General features: G+C 40.1%; 1 protein-coding gene across 1 annotated transcript in view; it reads left to right on the top strand.

Moving 5' to 3' along the window:
* The first annotated feature begins 3,514 nt into the window (after nt 1-3,514).
* GPR176 (G protein-coupled receptor 176) overlaps nt 3,515-26,498 on the top strand; it is a 31,576-nt gene continuing 8,592 nt past the window's right edge. Inside the window, exon 1 of the mRNA XM_066321413.1 lies at nt 3,515-3,780. Within this exon, the coding sequence (XP_066177510.1) occupies nt 3,552-3,780 (229 nt within the window). The 5' untranslated portion in view covers nt 3,515-3,551. The remainder of the gene's footprint in view (nt 3,781-26,498) is intronic.

Genomic DNA, 26,498 nt, shown 5'->3' on the forward strand with positions numbered 1-26,498 from the left:
TGTGCTGTGTTAGAGACTGCAAATAAAAGTGTCTAGGCCACAGATTCATCTTCTCTGCAACACAAAGACACAGCAAGAACGGCCAATTAGAAGACTTTATGCAGTAAGTAATTAAGAAATGTCAGCAAAATTTCCTTTAACAGCGATCGTGGGTTTATACTTCTCAAGCACGTGCTGTGGGGCACACAGCCCAGCACATGGGAAATCTCCCCCGTTACACTGTATAGCCGTGGGTGGGCCAGATAACAGTATGCCTTTAAAAGCTGCCCGACTTTCCCCTACTTTGTGACTTGGCAAAATTTTAACCAGTTAAGATTAAATGCTCTAGACCAGATGTCTACCTCAAGATATTTTTCCCCCTTAATTACTTCTATAATGATTCATTGTTTCCAAAAAGAAAGCCAGAGTAAAATAACATAATCATAAAAATATTCTGAGAATTTATTTTTAAAAGTCTTGTACTCCAGCAGAAGTGCAAAAATTTGATGATGAGGAAGAGACAACCTTTTTTCAGTGCTGTGACTTTGCTAGCTAACCTTGTGAAAGCCTGCATGCACTAAAATAAACCAAATTACATTACTACAGGAAGTATTCACACGCCCAGCACAGATTTACTGGAATACAGTGAACATCCACCTGCCCCAAACATGTGCCAGTCTGCATTTGGACAAAAGCTTCCCTTCCAAAATTGAAGACAAAGTTTAAAACTCTGTCCCACAACATCAAATTCTAGTAAATTAAATTTATTTGGGTTGTGAGAATGTGCTTTCACTTCCCCATGTGCATGGTGAGGTGAAGTCAGTCTTCCTATGTGAATTGCAGAAGGGAGGGAGAAGGTTCTGAGTGTTTAAGAAAATTGGCAGAAAATAAAACTTCTTGCATTCCAGCTGGTCTCCAGAGATCAGAGGTGCTGCATGCAGCGGGACTTATTTTGATTATAACCAAATTGGCATTACATGTCTGGTTGTGTTCAATGGGAACTTCCATGAGCACAGATTCACAAATAATGTGATTTATTGAAGCAACAGAAATACAAATTCAGAATAAATGCACTAGCTGTGATAGAGCTCTAATGATAACATTGTGTTAACTGGCAACAATAATAATAGCAGGTAGGCGCTTACCAATACAGCAGCTTGACTTGGAAGGAGAGAGAAGAGAGTAGCCTGAGAACTGTCTCTAAGGTCTTCTAGGGTCTTTCTCCTCTACCCTCCTATGTAATACAGTGCAATCTGATCCCCCTCCTTCTACGTTTCTTATATCATGGTCTAAGCAGACAGTTGAGTAATACGGTCATTTATGTGGTAGCATGTACTACATTAAGCTTATTAGCATATGCAGGTGTGAGCATTTTAATATTCAAATGACTTCTAATCAGGCAGACATTTTTGTCTTGGCTGTGGTGTCCTTCAAGTTCTAGTCATACAACTTCTGTTCTGTCCCATTCCTAAGTCAAACTCAGACCATCCTACGTCCACAGGACCTCTTCCATTAGCCAACTCAATCTTTTTTGACAACGCAGGTCTATGCAAAGACAATGCAGAGGGGACACAGAGTAGGCTGTAGATAGTAAGCATTAGCTCTTGCCTGGCTCCTTGATCATCATTCCATACTCATAAAGGAACTGAAGAAAGGGATGGCTGTGGGGCTTGCAGGTGGCTGGGAGGGGAAGGGACCGAGGTCAGACTCCGGTTACAGACATCAGCCACAAGAATGCTGAAGGACAAAAGGAGGAAGAAACCTGTTGGGGTGTCTCAGGAAAGGAAAGGTGGGGGAAAGCATGGTGAAAGCTGCTGATTATTGCCTGTGAAAGTGGGGGAAAATGGGACAGTGTGGACAAGGTGAATGAGTTATGGGTGAGAGGAAAAAGTAGGAGGGTGAGTGAGTCTGAGGTCAGAATCAGAGTGAGTCAGAGACATGAATTACTAGAAAAGAGGCTGGAGCAATGAACTCCCAGAGGAACGAGAGGAGACTGCAGATGGCTGGAGCCAAACACATGGAGGTAAAAAGAGAGGCTTGGCCAACAGCCTCCAGGACCTGTGGTGGGATGCGACAATGGCAGTCCCCGATCCCTGCGGTCAGAAAATGTCTTTGAACCCATGGCACAGCACCTAGCTCTGTCCTGGATCACCGAAGCTCCCATCACAGGAGACTGGGCGAATGTCACTGTAACACTTGTCATGGGCATGGGGTCCCTGAGGAAGCCTTGCTGTGCCAGGGCTGAGCTCATGGAGCACAAGGAGCTCCTCTTCCCGGGGCACTTCTAGACTGGCGGCCGGTGGCTGAAAAAACCTTTTGGGCTTATTTTTTAACTAGCACCCCCCAACGTCTCCAAATTAAAGGCAAATGTGTACCCGTTATATGGATGCACACCGTCTGTACAATCAATGCCCGACCCTATTACGTCCACTGAACAGCATTTCTGGAAAATTACACATTTAGAAAAATATCTATTTTAACAAGTAGCATGCGTATCTAGGACCCAGCACCGTCTTTCGAAGGTCTGTCATCAGAATTCGGGATCTGTTTTAAAACACGGGTTTAAAAGGCGCCCGCCGGCTCCCACCGCCCCCGAGCGAAATGGCGGCGCCGCCGCGGTTCCGTGATGGCGGCGCGCCCGCCCTCGGGAGCCCGGCGGGACGGCGGCCCCTGCCCCGGCCCGGCATCGCCCGGGGATGGGCAGCGCGGGGCAGCAGCGGCTCGCCGCCCGCGCCGGAATGTGGCAGCACGAAGGAGTCGCTGCCAACCGTGCTCAGTGCGGGGCGCGCCGGCATCGTACAGAGCCGCCTCGGCTCGCTCGAGCGCCCCCGCCTTGCGATTCAAACCCCGGTTCATTTTCCTTCAGAAATAGCGGGAGCGGAGGGGCGGCCAGTGAGCAGTCACTGCCCTCTCTGGACGCTGTGTAAGGGTCTCGGCGCCGCGCGGAGCCAGGAGGGAGACAGACGGGAGGGAGCCCTGTGTCACCACGGGCGGAGCGGGCAGGAGCAGAGGAGATAGCGGGAGCAGATGTGGCACGGAGAAAGCCATGCTTTTCCTCTCTCAGGGCTGTGAGGACAGCCAGAGCCAACGCTGAGAGGAGTGAGGGGACAGAGTTCGCGCCCCTCCCCAGTTTTGCAGGCCGGTTTTGCTGTGCAGTGAGCCCGTGGCCGTGCGAGCCCGTGGCGCGCCGCGACCCTCGGCGGCAGCGGTGGGAAGATGAGCCGCGGTGCGGGGTGCGATTCTGGGGACCGTGATTCCTTCCCTCTCGCTTATTGCGGTAGAACGTGCTGAGGAGACCTGTGGCGGTGTGAAGCAAAAACTATGGGACAGCTGATCGGAAGGAGAAGCTTGGCTTGTTTTCTGCTTTTGTTTACTGGCTGTCATGACTTACAAGGTGGAAACGCGAACAGCCAGCCCTGTTTCTCGGGACACAGGAATGTGGTGAAGATGCCTCCGAGAGGCAGAGACCGGGCTTTAACCTCAGAAGCGGCTTTTTGCCTGTGGGCTCCATTCATTCACTAAAGGCAAGGGCTGGGCAACCTGTGTGGCAGCAAGGAAGGCGGGAACTCGCCATGGGGTACGACAGAAGCTGGGTGTTGGTGAACGAAAGCGCCCGTGCCCCGTCCCAGGCTGTCAGCAGAGCTCTGGAGATGGGGAACGCCTCGGCCGGGCAGATGGTGTGGCAGGGCGGGAATGTCAGCGAGGCGGGCGCCGCGGACAGCGAGGAGCACGGCGAGGAGCAGAGCTACCGGCACTTCACCACCACCGTGCAGGTTGTCATCTTCGTGGGCTCTTTGCTGGGTGAGAGTTGCTGGAGTTCTTTGTTGATTTTTTTTTTTTTTTTTTTAAATCCTTGCGGTCAGGGACTGCAGACCAGAAGGTAAATGGCATCATTGGATGCCTTCGTTACTCTTCGTGCGGCATTTCTGGTCCTCAGGTGTATGATTTCAAGTTCCTTGTGGGTTTTGATGTATAAAAGCTGTTGCTGTAAAATGTATTCCTCACGGATGAGAACTTGTACGTTGTATGTATTACTTAGTAAGCTTTTCTACCAGAATTTAAACGGGTAAAAATTAAATGAGTTGATGACATGCTTATTTTCAGATGCAATGGGACCTGTCCTCTTTAACATAAAAAAAAGGTGTGGAGTGTTTTAAACAAGTTTTGCTGAATTTCTGTTTAACTCTGCAGTAATTTGGTGTTTGTGTCCCACAGATTTTAAATAAATCCTTCAGAAGTACTTTATACTGTAAAAATGTATAACCATTATGCCTATTTATTACTCTTGCAGTAGGAATCATAGATTAGATATGTGGTGGTAAGGTATTGCTGTATAATTTTACTAGTCTGGGTACAATTGCTTTCTTGGTGGTTAAACCAAATTGTTTTGTTAGGAATATGTTTGCATTTCTTAGAGAAAAAACAAAACAAACAACGAAGGCAAAATAAGCTTTATGGGGTGTCAAGTTAGCACTGTTTGGGAGATAAGTAAGCTGGATTTTAGTAAAATGTCGCTACTATCTCAATCATTCACGGCTATACACACAGGCCTTGACTAAGAAAACATCCAACTTTCATAAGGGAGTTCAGCAGGAATTTGCTGATGGTCACTGGTTCATTGTGTCAAGGATTTGTTTTGGATTTTCCTGATTTTGAGTAATGCTGAAGTCCATTTTTGTGGTCATGATAATAAATTCTAGTATCTGTCTCCTTTTGGTAATATTTAATATCACTTAAATAATTCCTAAGAAGATGCAAAGCACAGCCATAGAACAGTGTTGAGTCCCAGTCAACAATGCACTTACTGGTTATTACTGTAAATCACTGAGTCTTTTGCCATCAGTTATTCCTCTGGGCAGTGGGTATAATCCCCATGGTTCTTGCTTTTTTTTCTATTTAGCATGTAGCATGGGGAAAGGATACTATTAACATCATAGGTACTCTGGTTTTTTTCTCTATGTTGGATAGTACCTGGCACAAAACAATAGCCAGCAAACTGACCTAAAATAACGAGACTAGACGAGAAAAGTCAGAATTGTTATTCTTTATTATTTGGGTTTTGAGCCTTACAGAGAATAAATTTGAGTCATATAGATAGCTTTAGTTTCATGAGCACGGATCCTCCAAATTTATTTGAAGGAGAAAACAGGCATTATCACGTAATTATTCCTTCAGCTAGGAGTTTTTAAAAACCAACCAACAACCAACCTACCAAAAAATACCATAGGTACAAAATTTTCAAGACTAACATAAGTTATGGTTTGGTACTCCTGCAATTGGTTTTCAAGAGGTGGGCTGAGAAAACATTTTAACTTGTCACAAGGGGTTTATTTGCTAATTGGATGGTTGGAAGGCTAATGAAACTTTCAAATCAATAACTTTTCCAGGTCTATCAAAGAGCTAAACAGGAGAGGAAATAATATTTTTTTAAATTATGAAAATGCCCTAGTCCAATAACAAATGTTACCATTGGGGCATTGGGCCTCATGCATTTACAGTGATGGAAACCAAATTTAACTGTTTTTTTGAAACAGCCTTCACTTCTAGTATCCCTGTGTCCCTGAAATGCTAATATAAAACATTTATGATATGCACTGTCATAACAGCTGAAAACTCTGGAGTCTTAAAAAACGTCTTCCCCTATCAACCCAATGAATGTACTACTATTGCTTCTTTGCTGAATGGAAAGAAAGCCCCATCTCCAGAAGGTCTCAGGGCTTTGGTGCCTGTGTGCTCAACTCTCATGTGTGCCAGAAGTTTTGCACGTGCTGGACAGTATCTCTGCATCAGCAAGGGATAACAATTGGATATTTAGCTCACACTTAATGCTTGCATGAATGCTGTTAATTGTTATCATTTATTCTCTGCCATGGTCCTTAGAGTGTGAGTGGCATCCAGCTCTTTTCTTCCTCAGGTGAGCCCCTCAGTTAAGCTGCAGAATAGCAGTTCTTTGTTCTAGTGAGGCCCAGTTTCCTCTGTGCGGAGGGGCAGCCCTTCAATAGGTGGATAAGACTATCCTTTTCCCTAAAGCCTGAGAAGAGGGCACACCCCTAGGGGTAGGATGTGTGGGTTTGAATCCTTTCTGGTTTGTGTGGATGTGCAACTTGTGCATCTCACATCATCGGTGCATGCCCAAGGCACTTTGCTGTTGATAAAATAGCATTACCCTTTTAAAGGAAGAAATTATTTTTAATTTCAGCTTGAAATGGAACAAACTTATATGACTCAGTCTTGATAATGATTACAGGGGTCTGATATTCGCAGGAGTCTACAGCATGGAGAGGTCCAGGTCCTGAAAGAGGGTAGAATCATAGTTGGTGGTGTGAATTTAATTTAGGCACAGAAGAATGTTGACAGCTGTGAGAAAGATGCATGTTATAGTTTTATTTCCTCCCATTTAAGACCTCTATTTGAGACCTGTGTGAAGACTTGAAACACTAGGATAAATTTGTGTTAGTTCTTACCGTGATATGATGACATAGTGCTGAGTGGTTTCATTATACCGGCTGAAGGCAAGGAAGAGTCAGACTTTTTTTTCTTTAAGCTTGGGATGACATCGGGCTTCTTTTCCAAGTGAGTAAATTTTTAATTGCTATCTTTTTATCAAAGAAGATTCTTGAGATCAGTTTTGCAGTGAATATGGTAGTACAGGTACACTGATCTGCAAGGTGTATTTTCCTCTTGCCATTAGAAAGAATCAGTCTGCGGGGACTAATTACTACTTCAGCTTTGAAAGAAGAAAGAGAGTGTATTACTTCTGAGTTTGGGTGGGGAGAGGTCACCAGACATGGCTGCAGCTGCTTTCAGCTGAGTGCAAACAGTAGGATGAGATCTTGGAAATGAAGAGGGTCTCCAAAGAGCTCTTGGAACCAGTATGCACTGTGAGCTTAGTTTGAAAGGAAGAAAAAAATGATGAGTGAAATGCAGTGGACAATAGCCCCTTCTCAGGAGAGGGGAAAGGAAGACCAGAAATAACAGTTTTGAGGCAGATGAGGATGTGGTCTCTCTCACTCTGAACATGGGCTTTCCCACAGTTCACTGACTTGTATGTAAGTCCCAGCAGTTAAATGGAGGAGCTTATGAGTTGTGCTTTTACTGACAGGGGTAACTGAATGCTCATGTCATGTCAGGTTTAGCTAAGATTATATCCCACTGTAGAATTGTAGGATAGAATCACAGAAGCATTTGGGTTGGAAGGGACCTTAAAGATCATCTCATTCCAACACCCCTGCCATGGGCAGGGAAGGATTTCATTAGACCAGGCTGCTCAATGCCCCGTCCAGCTTGGCCTTGAACACTGCCAGAGATGGGGCATCCACAACTTGCCTGGGCAACCTGTTCCAGTGTCTCACCCTTCACAGTTTTCTTCCATTTATTTAACTTAAATTCCCCCTTTTCATGGTTTTTGGTTTCTGTTCTTTTCATATTTCCAAGGTCTGAGAATCAGCATTTGTTCCTGAGGCTATTTGAGTATGTTCACAATTTTCATGTTAGATAAAACTGAATTTCTTCTTAGAAAAAAAAAAATTATTGTCAGTCGTTTAGGAAAAAAATCCACACGCACAAAATTGATGCAAATTATAACAAGAAAGATATGTCCTCAGTGCTAATGTCTACTCCCCAGTATATCCATCTTACTTTATATGCATTTTTTACTAACTGTATCCCACATAATCCCAAATTCAGGAAACTTTCTCTGACCTTTTAGATCAGTGCCTTATTTAAGGTCTGGGGAACTAGGCTCAATGTTACTTGCTCTTTTGTCTTCCTAAATCTGTCCTGTACAGAAGGAATTTTAACTGGAAAGGCTGAGGATGCTCTGGTGAAGTTTCAACTCTGTTGCAGTGGTTTTAGCACTTTTTGGAAAGCCATGGGTTAGATTGGTTACCTCCTGGTTTCTAGGCACACTTCGAAGGAAAAAATGATGTGGTTTGAAAGAGGTATCCAAAATCACAGTGTAAAGTGAACCCCTCCTGCCTTCCCAGTGTCCTGCAGGACAGACTTGCCCCTTTCCATGAGGATTTCCCAGCCTCTCTCTGCCTGCCCCCGAAACCGATCTTCTTGTCTTGATATCTATGCAGAGAGGTGTAAAACAGTATTGTTGCAGCAACTAATTTTTAAAGGCTAGGCCCCTTATGGGGTACAAACCTGAAGTAAGGCTGCTTATGTAAAATGTTTGTAAAGGAAAATGTATGTTAGCATAAAGAATAAATATCTTTGAATAGCTATCGGTAAAGCTTGCCATAGGCATCTTCTGTAAAGAACAGAGCAGGAAATCTTGCAGTAAAAAATACTACAGATATAGGACTCAAGGCTAAACTGAGAGAATTTTTTAAGAATTAGAGTCATGTCTGCAAGAGCTCCAGCCAAAATTTGTGGCTGTGCCCACAAAAAGGGTAGAGTCATCTGAGGGGAAGAAATGAAAAGGTTTGGGGATGGGAATGATGATGTTTTGTTTCACTGGTATCACAAGAAGTGTCCTAAATTAAATCTTCTAAACCAGGCAATTTGCATAGGCTGCTTTAGTTGCTGATTAGCTGAAATAAAGTTTGGCAAAGCAAAAGGCGACCGAAAATCAAGTTTAAAAAGAAGCATAAGGCAAATGACGATATGAGTGGTGGTTCCATGTAATAATAACTGTAATTAGTAATAATTACTAATAGTAATAACATACTGCAGTATCATAACACTGTAGTAATAATTTTCCTCTGTGGTCTTGCATAGGTGGTTCTAAGCCTCAGGAGCCATGGACTGTGCAGCAGTTAAGCTCAGTTCAGGATGCACCTTGGTAAAGTCTGCCTGGAATAGATGTGATGCTTTTGTTTTTTATGTGTGTTCAGTTGAACTACTAAGCAATTCTCCTTGGAAGAAAAATTGAGTTTGAGGAAAGGATGAAGAAGAGGGGTTGTGAGAGTGCTGGGGCCCCTGTTGCCATGGAGACCTCTCCCCGAGCTTCAGGAGAGGCGCCTTGTCTGGCTTTGGCTGAGGGGCCCTTCAGGTAGCACTGCTGCTGCCTTTTAAAAGAGAAGCTTTGGGAAAACAGCTCTTTACCTAGCCTGGAAGTGAGAGATGCAATGATTTATACCTGAAATGCATGTGTCTGGTACTGTGGGGATAGGATACTATGTGATGAATAGTTACTTTGACATGTTGGAGAGGGTGGTTAACCAATGTCTCTAAAGATCATGTGTGTCAAGGATGTTAAACCAATCCCCATTTATCCTAGAATCACAGAATATCCTGAGTTGGAAGGGACCCACAAGGATCATCGAGTCTGACTCCTGGTCCTACACATGACAGTCCCAAGAATTACACCATGTGCCCAAGAGTATTGTCCAAATGCTTCTTGAACTCCGCTGCTGTGTCCACTTCCCTGGGGAGCCTGTTCCAGTGCCCAAGCACCTTCTGGATGAAGAACCTTTTCCTGATATCCAGCCTGCACCTTCCCAGACACAGCCTCAGGCCATTCCCTCAGATCCTGTCACTAATGATCACAGAGAAGAGATCAGTGCCTGCCTCTCCGCCTCCCCTCATGAGGAAGTTGTAGACTGCTACTATTTAGGGAGAAACTGATTCATACAGTTATTTTACTGTCTGTACTCCCCATGTGAACACTTTAATGAGAGCTATGAACCACAGTTCTTTAACTAAGTGGCTGGATGTCACGTTTTGCTATTTATTGTGAGTTACAGTTGCTGAAACACCTGCTGGTGTGTATCACTCAATTGTTTTGAACTAAAGTGAAACTCTAGATACAAGATTTTGTATTGATGTTATGGGCAGTAAGTATTTCAGACATGAATGAACCCACGCACTTAGCAAGAATTTTAAATAGTGTTAGTTCTGTTACAAATTTCATTTATTGGCTTCTTAGGCAGGCATCATGAGCTCTTAAATGAGGGTTTTATTCTATTCTGTTAATCTTTAATTACTTTCTTATTTGTATGACATTGGAAAAAGTAAGTTTGCCCCTGAGGAATATTTCCCAAGATCCAGGAAGTTGTATACATCTCCACAAAAGGTGCTGGCAGTGCTGCTGAATCCTGTAGGCCAGTAGAAGTGTTCCTGGTTCAGCTCCGTGTCCTCAGAATGAGCAATAGCAAGGCTAAGCACTCATGCCCAAGAGGCACATGTGCACACAATATATCTATACCTATTACCTGTGAGCAGCCACACAAACTGGCACAGCAAGAAGAAGCAGCGTTCAGGCAGACACAATGGCCTTGTCCTCTGACCCTCTCTGGCTGCTCAGGATGAAAGCTCATTAGTATAAAATATATAAGTATATAGATATATAAGCCAATATGAATCACTCTGTGATAGATTAGATTAGGACCAGATAGCAGCTGGTCCTAGACTCCCAGTCTAGCCAGTAGCTGGCTTGGGATGCTCTTGTCTCCAGTTGCCTCACACACAGATACATGGATGTAGATGGCTCTCTCCAGTAGCTAGGCTGGAGCTCCTGGTCATCTGCTGACCAACTTGCACAGCCCTCTTGTCCCCCATGGTTACCTGGATCACACTTATGGCCACACCAATGCTTGCCTCCTGAGCATCTACTTGCTGGCTGGTCTGGCTTGATGTTCAGTTGTGATCACAGGCTGACACACACCCACCCAAATGCTCTCTCTCTGTCTCTCCAGGCATTGCCATCCTCATGCATCAGCCCTGATATCCCATGGTCTTTCCCTCAGTTACTGCACTTGGCTTTCTGTTTGCTCACAGGTCCAAGAAGGAGACAGCCCCTCAGCCATGGGAAGAGTTGGAAATGGAGTTTAATGGGGAGGTGGGACAGGCTGTGCTGATCAGGTGCAGGGTGTGGCCAGACCAGTGTATAAACCAAATGCCTTTTATCTCATTTTCCTTATCACACTTTCCTCCAAGTGTGGTCTCCCACACTTGTTGCTACTCAAACCACCACGGCTGGATACCTGGAGCTTGGACTGTTAGATAAGCCACCACAGTGGGAACTTGCGGTAAGATAAAGGGGATACTATTGTCCAGGTGTTACCTCAGACACAGGGGATGTTAAGAAAGCTGGGGGAGAAGAATCTGTCATTGGTAATGGACACAAATAATGCGGGATTTACAGCCCAAGGAAGGCCAGCTTGGCAACTGTGCTGAAATCAGCTCAGATTCCCTAAAAGGTAGAATGGGGAAGGGGCAGATTGCAACCACCCACTCAGAGCCCACCACCTCAAAAGAAGGGAAAGAATAAGCACATGGACTTATTTGCCTTAGAGGTGAGGAAATAATTTAGCCAACAGAATATGAGAACTGTGTAGTCAATGAGCATTAATTCCTTTGTTTGCTAGGGTGGATAAATAGCGAAAAGTTTTGAATGACCTTGGCACCCCCACCACTGAGAAGCTCAGGTTGAAGAAGGACCAAGGGAATATCACTGGATCCATAGGTGGTGGCTATTTTCTACTTGATCTCTCCACTGCTCCCCCTCCCTTTGCTAGTAGATCCTTCTATCTCACATTCATCGTTAAATAAAATTCATATTATCGACTTTGGCACATGATCTCGTTTTCTGGGGAGGGTTTGGGGCAGGGGCACCTTTCTCTGAGTAGGATTTGGAGGTTCCCCACACTTGCTGTCTCTCTGCTCCTTCATCTTTATGGAGGTGAGCCTGTAATCATATTTCCTAATATAGGCTACAAAACACTTCTTTTTGATATTTAGTTAAGATGAGGCTATGAGATCATATAGGAGATGTATACTAGTGGGAATATCAATGTAAAGTGCTTTGTGGAGAAATAAACATGGATTTTATATACATCACTTATATATTTAAGGAAAAATTTCCATATTATTGCAGTAATGTTTTGTTTTCCAACAGGAAACTTGTTTTTGACCCATGCACCAAACCGGTCCATCACAGAATTCACAGTTTAAATTACTCTAAATAGTCTTATGGGTGGTCACTGGGGCAACAGCTAAACTGGATGCCCGAAGACTTGGGATTTCTCCACTTTATGTTTCCTATACTTGCATTCTCAATATCAAACGAGGAAAGAATTTTCAAAATGTTTTGATAATAAGGTAGGTACTGCTGGAAAGTTTGCAAATGGCAGAAATACTAGTGAAACAATTATTGTATTGTACCTTCCTTCATCTCACTGCTGATTAAATGCTCTCCCTGCAGGAAATACCACCTCTTGTTTTCTGAACAGTACTGTTACATTCAAGCCTTTTTTAGCATCTTTAAATTAGATTTAGCAGCTGGAAGCAGGGAGAAGAACTTGTGCCTTGTAGTCAGCCAGCTTCCATAGAAACATTGCAATAAGGAAAATATCCTGGACTGGAAGATTGGCTGAATAAGAAATTGTGTAACCTCTCATGGTAAGGCATGAGTTTGGCCAGGCAATGCAAATGGCAATTGTGGTAGTAACGAAAGCAGTAGTGAAGCTGAAATGGTGACGGCAGGGAGAGCTCCAATTGTTTTGTTCTCTACTCATGGTCTTGCTGTCATTGGCGATTGCTGGGAGATTGCTGTGGACTGCTGCCTTTTAAAATGGTTTATTAGTTATGACATTCAATGCTGTAATTGACATTCCTTTCCATCATGAATAGTCTGGCATTCTGGCAAATGCAGTCCTTCTGTTCTGCCAGTTCTCTTGTGAGGGGAGAAAAATGCCTCTAGTTTGGGAGACAGAGACTATTTTTAGTCTGGTTTTTTCTACCACCTTTGACTTATTTTCTTGTCTGTCAAAGCAATTCCATACAAAATCTCACTAATTTCTTCCAGAATACTGATAGAATACAAAATTATCTTGCTTCTTGCGTAACCTCTTCTATCTTTGTCCACAAATCTTGTGTCATTGGCATGTTTCCAGACCCCAGCAGGCCTTACTTTTGTTGTACCTATATTTGGTGTGACAGAACTGGATAATTTCTTTGATACCAAGGAACAAACAAAAAAGTCAGTCATAAAAGGGGCTAAAATACATTTTCTTCTGCTGTTGCCTGAATTAATTTGAACAAGTGGAAAACAGGTGGGGTGGGTCTTTTTGTTTCAGTTTATTATCTGTAATTTTTATGAGTATCTAGAACAAAAAGAGTAGTCTGATTTGCCTTTTCCATTTGTGGTATTGGGCTGTTTATTTCCCATTTTCTTTTCAGAGGAGCATTAGTTACAACCCTTTTGAATTGTGTCAGTCTGAATTAGGGACTTCTCTGCCCCTGAGCAGGTAATCACATATATTGTGCTCTGGCCAGTAGCACTGTTTCCTTCTGGGATTTGGTTGGCACATTGAGCTTAACGTATTAGTTTTTAAAAGTTTTATTAGTTTAGCTTGTCTTTTGATCAGTGATTAAGATTTCTGTCCCTCTACTGTACTCTAGGATGATGCCTTTGTAAGGTGCTTAGCAGTGAAGTAAGATGTAGTTGCTTGGCAAACACTCGGAGTAGCCTCACCAAACTCCCACTTACCCAAAGCACATGGCCACCAAAGGAAGCGGGCCAGTCCCAAACTCACCAGTCTTGCTTGGACTTCCCCCTGCTCCTGTCTTTCCTGGGCACAACAGCTGTGCCACCTGCCCTGTTCGATTGCCCTTTGTTTGCTACGTGTACTCCCTCCACAGAGATAAGCATTCATCCTATTTTGTTTGGCACGCACAGATACCCTGTGATGGCTTGACACAGCATCCATCCTTTTCTCTTACTGATACCTTCTGTCTCCATCTTGCCTAAGTTAAGTCTGGGAAACCATCTATATGTGTATAGTAACACTGTGTATATGACTGCTAATCATAGGGGGAGGTTGCCACATACACTGTTCTCTGACATGTCCATGGGTTTTTTTGAGCCGATATTTTAAAAGATAGAGGCTTATTTTGCTCATTCGACACAAACATTGATGCATTCATAGAAAATGGGGACATTGCAAGGAACATCATGTACAGGTCAGCAGAATTACTATTATACTTACAGAAAAAGCTGCAGAACTCAATAGTGTATTACAGAATGTTCTTTTACTTCACTTATAAAAAATTATTACCAGTTATCCTTATTTTCATCCACTGCAGTTCTCTAGTGTCCATGTGAGATTTGGCTAAGTATTCTATTAAGTATTCAGTATTCTACATCTGCAGTTTAATGTGAAAAAAAGAATAAATTGCCACTACACTAAAATTTTTCTGACTGTAACAAGCCTCTGTAATAGGACAGTAAAGACATCCTTTTGTTTTATTTGCTTTTTAAAACACAGTCAGAAGAAGAAAAGAGATACAAAAGTCCAGAGAGCAAAGGAAAAAGTAAAAGAAGCTAGAGTATATGAAGGTAGCAGAAGGAGCAATGGTTGTGATGTGCATAGAGATTCATACAGCTTAAATTGTTTAAAATGATGAGTGAGTTTTGGCTGTCTGTCTGAGAAGCCATTACAGATGGATGGTCACCATCTGCTGAGTATCAGGCTTGGGATGTCACCCAAGGAATCATTCTCTGCTTTTGCAAAATTGGGCCATAAGTGACTTCCAAAGGTAACATGGCTTCTTGGGGAATACTGTGATCTTATCTCAATATTCCTCTTATTTGTGGTCTCTCATTGTAGACAATGGCCAGGCTTTGGAAACTATAGAAATAAAATACTCACTTTTGATTTTAGAACCCTCCCCACACCTACATTCTCTCCTGTCCCTCCTACACACTGCTGTCATGTTTCAGTCAAGTTATTTTTATAATAAATTTTTATTGAAAAATGATTCACTACACTGGAAGAGTCTTAATTAGAAAATCCCTGATGGTTGTTGAGTGTTTTTAGTTATTCTGATTAATCAGATACTACCACTGTGTGGAATAATTCTGCCATGACATGGAAAGTCTTTTAAACAATTTGCTGCTGCTTAGGAGTTCCCTTAGATTGATTATAAACTGAGATCATCACAGGAGCATGCAATAAAAATATAATTCTGTGCTTTTTTAAACTTGGTTGCAAAGCCTGTAAAGAACTGGAATAGAGACTGAAATCTGACTGAAGATATGAAAGTTGAGTTGCACAAAATTACCTTGGTCTATGGAGAAGACAGCAGGCAGACTAAAGAGTTTTCTTACATCTCCTTTTTCCTGTAGCCTTTTGACTGTTTTGTTGCTAAACCTACTGAGTGCAATCACAGATTTTTTTTTTTTTTTTTTTTATTTTGTGGTTTTGTTTGTTTGTTTGTGTGTGGGGGGGGGGGTTGGGTTTTTTTTTGTTGTTTTTGGCATGGTAACTACTGTGACAGCAGCATGTAGTAGGAGTCTCAGACTAGTAGTGTGCTAGGTAGTTATTAGGGAGTATTGCTTTGGTTTTCCTTGCACAAAGGATGGGTGTCAGGAAGCTCAGTGTCATGTCTGGAGCAGTGACTACTCCAGAACTGCTCTGTTCCATCTGTGTGGGTTCAAAGTAGGGTGGAAATATGCTCAAATGCCTATCATCCTTTGCATTCAAAAGTGTGAAGTCACAAATGAAATTTGTGCTTAAGAAATAAGCATTCAGACTCCTCATGTCTGTTTATTGCTAAATCAGATTTTGTGACATATTGCAGTACCGAGAGGGCTCATTTTGTAATATTTTTTCATTACAAAATATTAACAAAGTTTGGTGTGCCTCAAAAATACTGAAAAAGAGGAATGCTGGCCTGCCATTCTGGTACTGATAAAATATCTTCCTGCATTTTATATAGGTTTTTCATGATAAATGAAATTTTGTTCCTTAGAAAACATGGTTAAAGCTGTAAATTTGTAAATTTTCAACTTTTCTTGTGTAAAAAGAGGTTGCCTTTAATCAAGTTAGTTTATTTTCAGTGTCTTAGCCTTAATTTAGTTAACATGATTAGAACTAAACCTCTCTTGGCCTAGTAAGTAATGCAAGATTCTATTTTATAAGGTGCAGAGTGAGAAATATGAGAGATTTCTGTAACATGTTTGATTTTGTATGTTCCTCTGTGAGTTTTTTGTGGCTTTTTTTTTTTTTTTTTTCTTTTTCTTTTTTTTTTTTTTTTTTTTTTTTTACTAAAGATCACAGAAGTATGAATCCGTTTTGTCCACAGAAAACAAAATAGACAACTCTCAATGATCCTGCCACTGGTGCAGAAAAAAAACAATTACACTGGAGTGCTACCTCTACCTACTCTGATTGCAGGCTGTGTGATTATGTGTGCAATGAAAATCCAAATAGATAAAATTAAGTTTACAGGCACATAAGTAAAGGTTCTTAGGTAAATATGCTGAAAAGTGTCTACAAAAAAGGCTAAGTGCTGTTATTCCATCGATTTGAGCAACTGAGCTGTGTACACATTGCAGTATTAATGCAATATTTGTCTCAATGACAGCATCATTAGTCACAAAACTTAGCTTTGAAGATTACTATTCACATGTGTCATAAATCTGCTTTATTTTGCATTTTGTTTGCTTGCATTTCAGTAAATGTTAGAAATATGCTCCTAGGTTTGTGCTAAATCAGATAAAAAAGAGCTTGTGTAAAAAACAATACAAATCAAAAAGTACAAGTCTCATGTCCAAGAGTGATGTGTCTTCAGCCTGAAAGATTTTCTTTCTCTTTTCCCTCAGCTTTTGCAGCTGGTTTAATAAGATTGCCTCCCATACCATCTTTGCTTCTTCTTACTTGGCATAGCCATGATTCTTGTGTGTTGTACTGAAATGGTAACTTGAGATTTGTTTTCTTCTGCTAGAGGCTCAGAAAAGATGTAAAGACCTCACCTGAAGAGCACTTCCATATAGCTTTTAGTAAGAGGCACTGAAAATGTATTCTAAAAACCCACACAGCCATGAACAATTCAAATAGGGTGAAAGTGTAAAAACAAAAGGTAATTTGAATTAATAAGGTTCCTAAACAACACCTAGCAGAAAGTGGACTTAGAGAAAAAAATTACCTGCTAGTATCTTTTGTAGCCAACAAACACAGCATGAAAGCAGTCTTTGTAAATCCTCATGTTTTTAAATGTCATAAAGTCTGCTTAGAAATTAAAAAGCCCACCTATAATTACTCTTTATATGCAGATAGAGAGGCAGAGCTGTGCATTTCTTTTTCAACATTTATCCTGTTTCTCTGTAGAAAATTCTATTACCTGTAGAATTGGCAAAAAAATCAGTTACATAAGTTAGAATAGAAGAAGGGAATAATTTCAGTGCCAGTTGCATTGAATGACAGTTTTAATATTTTTTCAGAGTAGTGGAAATCTGGTAATTGTACTATCAGTGTACATTATTCATCTAAATGTGATGTTTGAAGGAAAAGGAATTTAACCAGACAACGCCTTCCGATTGCTCTGGTAGGCTGTGGAGAGGAGCCCTGGGATCTGTCAATGCTGATCACACTGGAGGCACGTTAAGTCATGTAAGGGATGAGCTGTTGACACAAGAAGAATCTGCTAGCAGCTTGGCTTAGGTCCTTTGTTGCAGAGAGAATTAAAAATGGTGATCAGGATAATACAGATCAGTCTCTGACTTTGTGTCTCTGAGAGGCTAACACTCCTAATATTCCCAGCAGAATTTGGACTTGACATGTGTGATAGGCATAGAGGGGGGAAGTCTCTTCCCCTCTCCCTTTTCCCCTCCATTTTGTATTCTGAAGAAAAACACCTGCCTCCCTCTTTTCTGGGTTGCATTACTTTGATTTATTAACCTGATAGAAGAGTAGAGGCCAACTGTCCGTCTTCTCTTCATTCTGTCGTCCATAGCAGGGAGAATCAGAGATGACCTGCAAGTCCTGCTTTCCTGTCAGGACTTGTGTCAGAGGCTTAGCATGGTTGAGAGGGTGGTAAGATGCAGCTTTATGATCATGTTCCTCTAAGTAAGTATTGGACAACCAAATTCATTCACAGCGGATTGCTTCAAGGATCAAAAGTGGCTTCAGGTGTCAGTTTTGCATTTTGTGATGGTTTTATCTTTCTTAAGATAAATGTAAATTTATAATGTAAATCTTCTTGCATTTCCTACAGAGCTACTATCATCTCAGCAAAGGAAGGCTAGTTATGAAATACTTTACAGCTGATATATTTTACAAATATTTTTTCATACATCAGGCAGCTTGGGATCAGGCAGCATCAGTGGGATGGCAAAAATAGGATTTAAAAAAAGGTTTCCCATTAAATCTGTTCACTTCCAAAAAATGAAAATAGTCCATTGGTTCATTCCGCAATTCTCTTAGTGTATGGCAATATAAAATTTACTTTTAATTTCCATTTTCTTTGTAGAATAGCATTATCAAGTCACATTAAAAACATGCAGTCTTGAGAGAGTAGTGCCTTCTACTGATGCCTGTTAAGGGAGTTTTCCGTACCCAGGCAGGTACATCTGTGGTCTGTGGTTTCAAAACATTGCAAAAAAATAAAGCTAAATGACTGTCATCATATTGTAATGCCCCCTGTGGTAGAAATCACTAGCCAAGTGTTTGATCTGGAAGAGCTGATTTTCTTAAAAAAAAACCCCAACCAAAACCCAAATCCAAAACCCGCAAACAAAAAATCTAAACCCTCAGACATGTTGTGAATTAGATATGAAATATGGATGTATTGTTTAGTCTAACCACTCTGTGCACTCCGATTAAGACTATTATAAGTAGGCTATTAATCAGGAATTTAAAACCAGTAATGTATATACAACTCAAAAATTAATAGTTCAATACTTTTTTTTTATTGATGCATACACTAGAGGCTTTCTGAAAAATTTATACCACCATTGTAGTTGTCAGTTCCATCTCTATTAGCATATTTTGCCAATAAAGCTTTAAATGATAAATTAACTTCTCCATCCTGGAAATAGCAGTAGTTTTTGAATGATTGCTGTTGGAACAGTGGGGCATGAACAAAGAAGTTCAAAATCTCCACTAAAAATAATTTTGTAGGAATCAGGAAGTCATGTAAATTCTGCTTGAGGATGCAGGCTGGGATGCCTTGCTCTGCTCAGTGTGCAGGTTCCAGTGTGTCCTGTTGAGTACCTCAGACAAGCAAGCAATGGTTGAACAAGTCAGGGTTTAACAATGCCTTTGAGTTCTGCTGCAGTGATTTTTTTTTTTTTTGCAGCACTATAGTTAATTATAGTTAATTATAATTGCTGAAGTTAATTTTTTATTGAGTAGGCTCCAAAGGCAACTGTAGACTCTTATTAGAACGCTGTGGGCTCTTTTTCTTTCTTTACTTTCAGTCTAGATCACATTCTGTTTAAATTTCAAGTTTGTTACTTGACGCTGAAATTTTCCTTAACTGTGCTCTAAGAAAAGAGGTTGCTTTTCAATGCAATTCTCATAAATTAAAGCTTTTAAAGCAGCATTACAGTTTGCGTCACTCCTACAGTATTCGTACAAAGATCCAAATGGATCATGGATACATGGAGCATTCACAGGTTTCTTTTTACATAGGAATGTGTTGTCAGGACAGGGCAAAGGGTTGTCATATGGTTTCTTGTGCAGAATATTTTTCTGGGAAAGTACTGGAGTGTTGCAGTCTGTTGGTAATAAATACCTTGTTTAACAACAACAACAACAACAATAGTAAAGGAATCACTTCAACAGAATCTGAAAGAAACCCATATGCTAGTTTCCTAAAATGTAAGCATCTTATTAAAGATCTTTTGGAACACAGGTGGCTATTTTTCCTGCTGTATTTATATAATTTTCAAAATATGAGAGATTATTACAATTATGCAATTGAAAATTACAGTGAAGCCTTCTGTTTGTTTGTATTAAACTTACTTTTGAAGTTTTATATGGGGATTCTCATGTGGTTTTCCTCAGTACACATTTGTAAGCAAATTGTTTTGAACAGTTACTGACAATGGGTTGTCTCCCACTGGAAAATCAGAGTTGAGGTAACCTCTGACAGTGGATTGTGCTGTTCTTTGAGTGCCTCCTCATTAAGCAGTACTGATGCTTGTACTGGCACTTCAATAACTGCATGGTTTATTGCAATGTCTCTTAGGTGAAGAGAATTTCTGGAATGCCTTTTTCTTAATAAGCTTTTTTAATAAAATGTCCTAGCCAGATTGAATTAACATAAGAAAAACAGCTCAGATACATATTAATTTGTTTGCATCTAAGATTCTTTGACAGTATATTCTTAGTGTAGGCATGCTGATGGTTTGCTTTTGGAACTTCAATGGCAGTTTGATAACAAAACTGGGAGTAATTTTGTTACATGACATTGTAACATACTGTTTGTTGGGTTTTTATAAACAATTATACTTTTTTCTTTTTCAATTAATTTGTCATATGTTTTTGATGATATTTGCTTATTTCCAGGGCTAGTTTAATGCCTAGTAACTTATTCTAATAAAACAACCCAAACACATAACAAGTCCAAACAATATAAATGTGTTGTTTTAATTATGGGGTGAATTTACATTTGTATTTGTGAATGTATTTATTAAGTTTTTTTGTGGTCATTGTTGATACAAATGAGTATAGTGGTGAAATAAAAGTAATCTAAAGATTCAAGTAATTTTCCTCACAAATGAATCAAGAAGATATGTTTTGAAGATATGTTTTATCAATGCATATAAATATCTTAAGGGCAGATGTCAAGAGGATGGGGCCAGACTCTTTTTAGTGGTGCCCACTGATAGGACAAGGGCTACAAATTGAAACACAGGAAATTACATCTGAGTATCTGGCAAAATTCCTTTACTTCGAGGATGACGGAGCACTGGAACATTCTGCCATGAGAAAGTGTGGAGTCTCCTCTGGAGATACTCAAAACCTGTCTGGATGTGATCCTCTGCAACCTGCTCTGGGTGAACCTGCCTTACCAGGGGGTTGGACTGGATGATCTCCAGAGGTCTCTTCCAACTCCAGCCATTCTGTGAAACAACTGAAATGTTGTCCATATCAAAAATAATGCCTGGTTAAGAAAAACTACATCTTTGATTACTTCCGAAAGGTTTCATCTGAAAATTATCAAAACCACTTCGGTAAGGAAGAATTTAGTCTTTCATGTGCAACAGCTTAAGTTGACCAAGACCAAGGAAAAAAGCAGAACTGATATATACTACCTCTATCTGATGTAATATTGTTACTGTGGTCTAAGAATTGCCATCAGTGATGTCCTTGTTTTATCTATACATGACATTCTTTTAACATTCTTTTAATAAGGCATTATTGCTTTATTGTTTCTGCTGATGCTCTCACACATATCTGCTTCTGTCTGCATTTCATTCACACTGATCTTGGTATTTCTGTTGCAGGTCTCCACAGACAAATCCCTAAATGGCTCAGGAAAGGATCCACTACTATTTCTTGCATTAAGGTCACAAGTTGAAGTATGCCAAAACCCCTGTAGTTAAATAAACAAGAGCTTTTTCTTTGTCTCTGCTATCTTGGAAGACCTTTTGGATTTGTCATAGTGATTTTTGAGGGACTATTAAAATATGCAGTCCTCATCTTGCTCTTCATATTCCCCCTGAAGGTATAAAGTACATCCATGTTTGTTTTTAAGGTAACAAGACTAATTTTATAGTTGTTACTGAAAATATTGCATCCAGGCAATGGAGGTACAACTTGAAGAGTTTTCATGTGTTAATGACACATTTTAGTCCCTTAATGGAAGAGCTGAAATCACTATAGATATTTGGCATATGTTTTCGTTGCTACTTCATCTGCTGAAATCACGAGAAATTGCTGGATTTTTTTTACTTTATGCTTGTTTCCATGTGGCCTAGAGAGACATGAAACATTTTCACCTGCTGACAGTGGATGACTCAGTACAAGAAAGGAGCAATTACATAAATGTGTCATCCAAGCATTCCCAACCAGTGTGACATGGTAGTTTTTGTAGGAAAGCAAAAGGGAAAAGTGTGTGAGGAATGTAAAAATACAAACGAAGAAATATAAGTAATAAATGTCTTGGTTTGTAGCAGTAAATGAATTGAATATTTAACAAGCAAAGATCAGTGATACAGCAGCTAACATCTTGGTCATTTGTGGATTTACTGCCTGTGTCACAAGAAGAAATGTTTTAGAGATGGCTGCAGAGAACAGGTGCAAGAACCATGGAAAGCTTTGCTAATGAGCATGTATTTGTATATGTGTGTAGGAAAACACAGCAAGCTGTAACTGATTTGGTGCACTCACTTGCTGATTTCCCCCAGTCAAATAAGTCACTGCCTGTGTGCTGTGTAGCCTCTTTGGTGGAAGAGGTAGGACATGGAAATATGGAGCCTCTCTCTCGTTTCTGCTGGAGGCTGCTGTCCTTTACAGGGTTAGCTGTATGCTGCACGTGCCTTAGGTTCATTTAATTTTTATATGCACATCGCTAATACATGATTTGCCTTGTCAGTTCATACATATATATATATACATACATATATATATATCAGAAGACATTGATTTATTTTTTAGTTTAGAAAATAAAACTAGAAACTAATTTTACGTTAAATTATTCCAGCTTTTTATAATTTTTTTTCATATTGAAATCAGTTTGATTTTAATAAGCTAAGAGACCCAAAAAAACCAGCAAAAAGATTTTGTTCAGCTCTGTCTATTAGCAAAACACAAGTTTAAAATATATACTGCATGCAGATGATTGATGAGGGAGTTTGTGTCATCAGTACATGATAGGTCATGCATTGCTGCACTAGTAACATGCAGCAAAGTACTGACAATCTTATGGCAGGTTTCAGGATACATTATCTTCTGCTGTGTTCAGCAATTGATGGAGTTCAAATATGAATGTCTACTTGTATTTCCAACACTAGGGAAGAAAAGGAGATTTAAAGCAAAAATGACCATGTTCTCTTCCTTTGCCAGTAAGGCAGTCACCTGGATTACTGCATAAAGAAAAGTTAAAAACTCTTTCCACACATTTGGGTGACTGTTAGGCAGTTTTACAGCTTACTTTACTATCAGAACTATTTTGCTGCTCGACAGTGTCCAGACCTAGAATTTATTTTTTAAAAATCATATTCTTAAGGTCAAGAAAAATTTAAAAGTTTCTCCACCTTTTGTATCTTAATCTGGTTCCATTTACTATGGCAAATCTTGGGCACTTGCATGTTGCTGTGGATTCTAAGCCATGAGTCCTAACAAGCTGCATTCCTGGCTTTTTTAAATTGAATAGAAGTGTTAAGTACTAATATTATTTTTTTCAGTGTTTCTTGTGAAGCCATTTGAAGATTGAAAGCTTGAGGCCCATTTCAGTGAGCCCAGTGTTATTCTGGCTTTAACAGTGCTGTCTTACAGAGAATAGACCTGTGAACTGGGTCTTGCTGGGAGGATTTTGAGCAAAGAAAAGAGAATTAAATTATAAAAAGAGTAAAAGAAAGCAAATTGGGAGTGGACAATACAGAAGTCTAATAGTTGAGTTCTGTGGCAGACTGTAAAAAAATAAGGGAGAAGAAATCTGGGGAGAGTCTCTGTCAACAATTGATTCTGTAAGTGAAATGCTTGATCAAAAATATCTAAAATTACACTTCACACCTCTATATATTTTAAGAAAAAAAAACCAAACCAAATCAAACCAAACCCCACATCTTGCATTCTGTCAGGCCAAAAATGCCACCATGATCCTAACAATGAAGCACTTTGCCTGTCCAGAGTTATCCCATGGGAGCACTTCTCTTTGACAGATGGGATAAATCTGATTTGGTTCCATAAATTCATATTTCTTCAGAGAAATGCCACACTTTGGGAACAAAATAGAATATTTTCCATGGGATTTTTAATAGTATTTGATTTAAGATCATACTGATTTTGTTTATAACTCCTGGTTTTTCAGATGTGTGTTAGAGTCCCCAGATCTACTTTCTTATTCCTTGTGAGTAATACTTGAGTACATTTACAGGGCTGGGAGGGGAGAGAACCATTCATTACAGTCAGCTGGCAGAGAGGGAAGAAAGCTTGTTTCTAAATATAATGTAAATTAATCCCACTGCACAGGATGTATTAGACATATGTAATTCAACTGAAGACATCTGTGTTTGAAAAGCGAAGAGCAAATATGCCCAGCTGGTGACCTGGTGAATGGCAAAACTATATAAAAAATAAAATTTTGTTTCTAGTAAACTGGCACTTGGAGAAAGGCGAACTAATGCAGGAATGATATCCGATCTTTCCTGGTTGTATAGAGCAAAAAAAAAAAAAGTCACAGGACTGTGGAGTAGGTCCAGAAATAATTTCTGCTCTATGAAATAGCTGTTAGGGTGGTATCTTTCAGCTACAAACTCCCTAATTTCAGCTGCAATGGGGAATGAAAATCGGTGCTAAGGGGTAGGAATTTTTTTAAAATCAAGAGTGCAAGATGGCCTCAATTTCTAAAGATAAAGTCTGTCTTCCAACAACTAGTAATTACCACAGGCTTTTAAAATTTTCCTCTGTTAAGTGTAATTAATTTTAAATTGTGTATATGTCTCATTTTTTCCTCAATAAGCAAGCCAGGGAAAAACAGCTACTCAGTAACTTAGCAAAATTAAAATTGCCCAGCTGATTGTATAGGCTGCATAGATCTCACATATCCACTATGCTACAATGTGGTACAGCAAATAATTTATTTTATAAGTTTTGTCTGAAAATCCTCAGTGAAAAACTAGAAAAGTACTGGATGCAGAAAAAATAATTTTGCATAAGAATGATATTGTTGGACTGTATTTGCATTGCATTGTGGTCTGGTAGTATTTTGTATAAGGGTGGATATAAAAGTGTGAAGGCAAGAGAGAATAAAGTTCGGAATAGCACAAGAGGTCATCAGGTTGAGTGTGGAAGGGGAGAAGTTCCTCCTGTCAGCTGTTGATGGTGGAGCAGTTTACAGCCCAGGCCAAATGCTGGAGTTGCTCTAAAACACAACTTTTTTCATAGCCTCACAACTGTAAAACTGTCAGTCTCCTCCTGGGTGTGCCCTTGGCATGTCATACAGAGATGACAGGGGTCCCACAGGTTCCTCCTAAAAGAGCCTCCTTAGGGACCAGATTGTCCATTCAGGAAGATTACTGGCTTCACTTGCATTCCAGGCCTTGGGGTGTTTCACTGGCAACATCAGATTTGCTCTCTGAGGGTGACAGGCATGAAGCCTTGTGTAAGGTGGCCAAGGGGTTCACCAGATAGGATCCTTTGTTGGCAAAGGAGATTCAGGATCCCAGACATCTGCTAATGATTTCACATATGCTGATGATGTGGGCATCCAATATTTTTATCTCTTCTGTATCTGTTCCGTGTAGTTCCTTTCTCTGTGGAATTTGTCAAAACATTGGTCCTTGTGTCATGGGGAACTCTCAGGGAGATCTTGTACAATCCTTGGTTTAAAAAATTTGGTTACATTTTTGTACTAAGACTGGTTCTTAGGCACTGTGCTTCAAAAAGTTACTGACTTTGAAAAGACTTTATGTTCCTGTTATGGTTAGAACAGTACCTCTGGACATTCGTTTTTCTGGTTTTCAGTTTCCTAGCTTAGGTTTGAAAGGTAATGCTACACTTTGCTGCCATATTTTCCTGACATGGGAACAATCCATGGTTCTGAAGTTGTAGATGAAATATTCTCTAAATTCTTTCCTTCCATGGATCTTGAAGAGTTTCAGCTTCTTTGAGGAGACTGGTTTTAAAACAGAGGCCAGGAATTCAGGCAAGTCAAGTGTACTTAAGCAAAATAAGCGGTCTTGGTTGTTTTCTTGATTGGCTGAAATGATCTTGATGGTTGCTGAAGCACTGTAGTTTATCAAAAGGGAGAAAATGACTGTTCCTGTCTAGAAATTCATTCCATCTAGTGGGATAGCAAATACAAAAGGTGAGGCAGGAAAAAGTGGCAGAGGGTATGAAGAGCTGGAAGATGACCAGTGCAATGTTTTTTCACCTTTCTTCAAATAAGCATATGTGAAAGAAATACAAGTGGGAATACAAGACTATTAGCAGGATGCAGTTACTTTAGAATCTCCCTACAGACAATAAACATACCAAATACTAAGGGCAACAGTAAAAAAAAGCCACAATGGAAATATTATAATGGTAATTTTACATTGTGATTTTGACATTAAAAATACCATCATACCACATAAGTTACACCTGCTGTAAGTATAATTTGAAATTTCCTCATAAATGTTTTCTATTTTTGCTCCACTTTCAGAGCAAGTCAGAGTAGCAGCTACCAGTGGATTATGTAGGTAGGTTGCTGTGTTGGTGCAATTCTAAGTGGTGCTGCAGCAAAAGCCAGTGACATATATCTGTTTCTGCAAAGAAATCTTTGTTGACATTAGTGAAATCTTAGTCACTGAGACTAAGCTGCTGTGAACTAGCTCCTTTCATAAAATCTTTCCTACCTTGTAACTATGCATTGCTGGGAACAGAAACAACATAGACAAATATCACACTTTAAATGAAAGGCCTTCCAATATAATTTAAATCTTTGCTGAAATGCTCTGCAGGGAACTACTCTCTGCTGGGCAAATTCCTGCTTTATGTAGTTCATTTGACCTGATAAATCTCTTACATAATTATACTTCTGAATCAATAGTTATGATGAAAGTAGGAATCTGTGAATGAAAGTTCTAAAAATAGGAGCAAGAAACATTTCAAAATTAGGGAGTTCACCTGTTTTAT

Source organism: Sylvia atricapilla, chromosome 6 (genome assembly GCF_009819655.1).
Source record: "Sylvia atricapilla isolate bSylAtr1 chromosome 6, bSylAtr1.pri, whole genome shotgun sequence".
Classification (NCBI taxonomy): Eukaryota; Metazoa; Chordata; class Aves; order Passeriformes; family Sylviidae; genus Sylvia; species Sylvia atricapilla.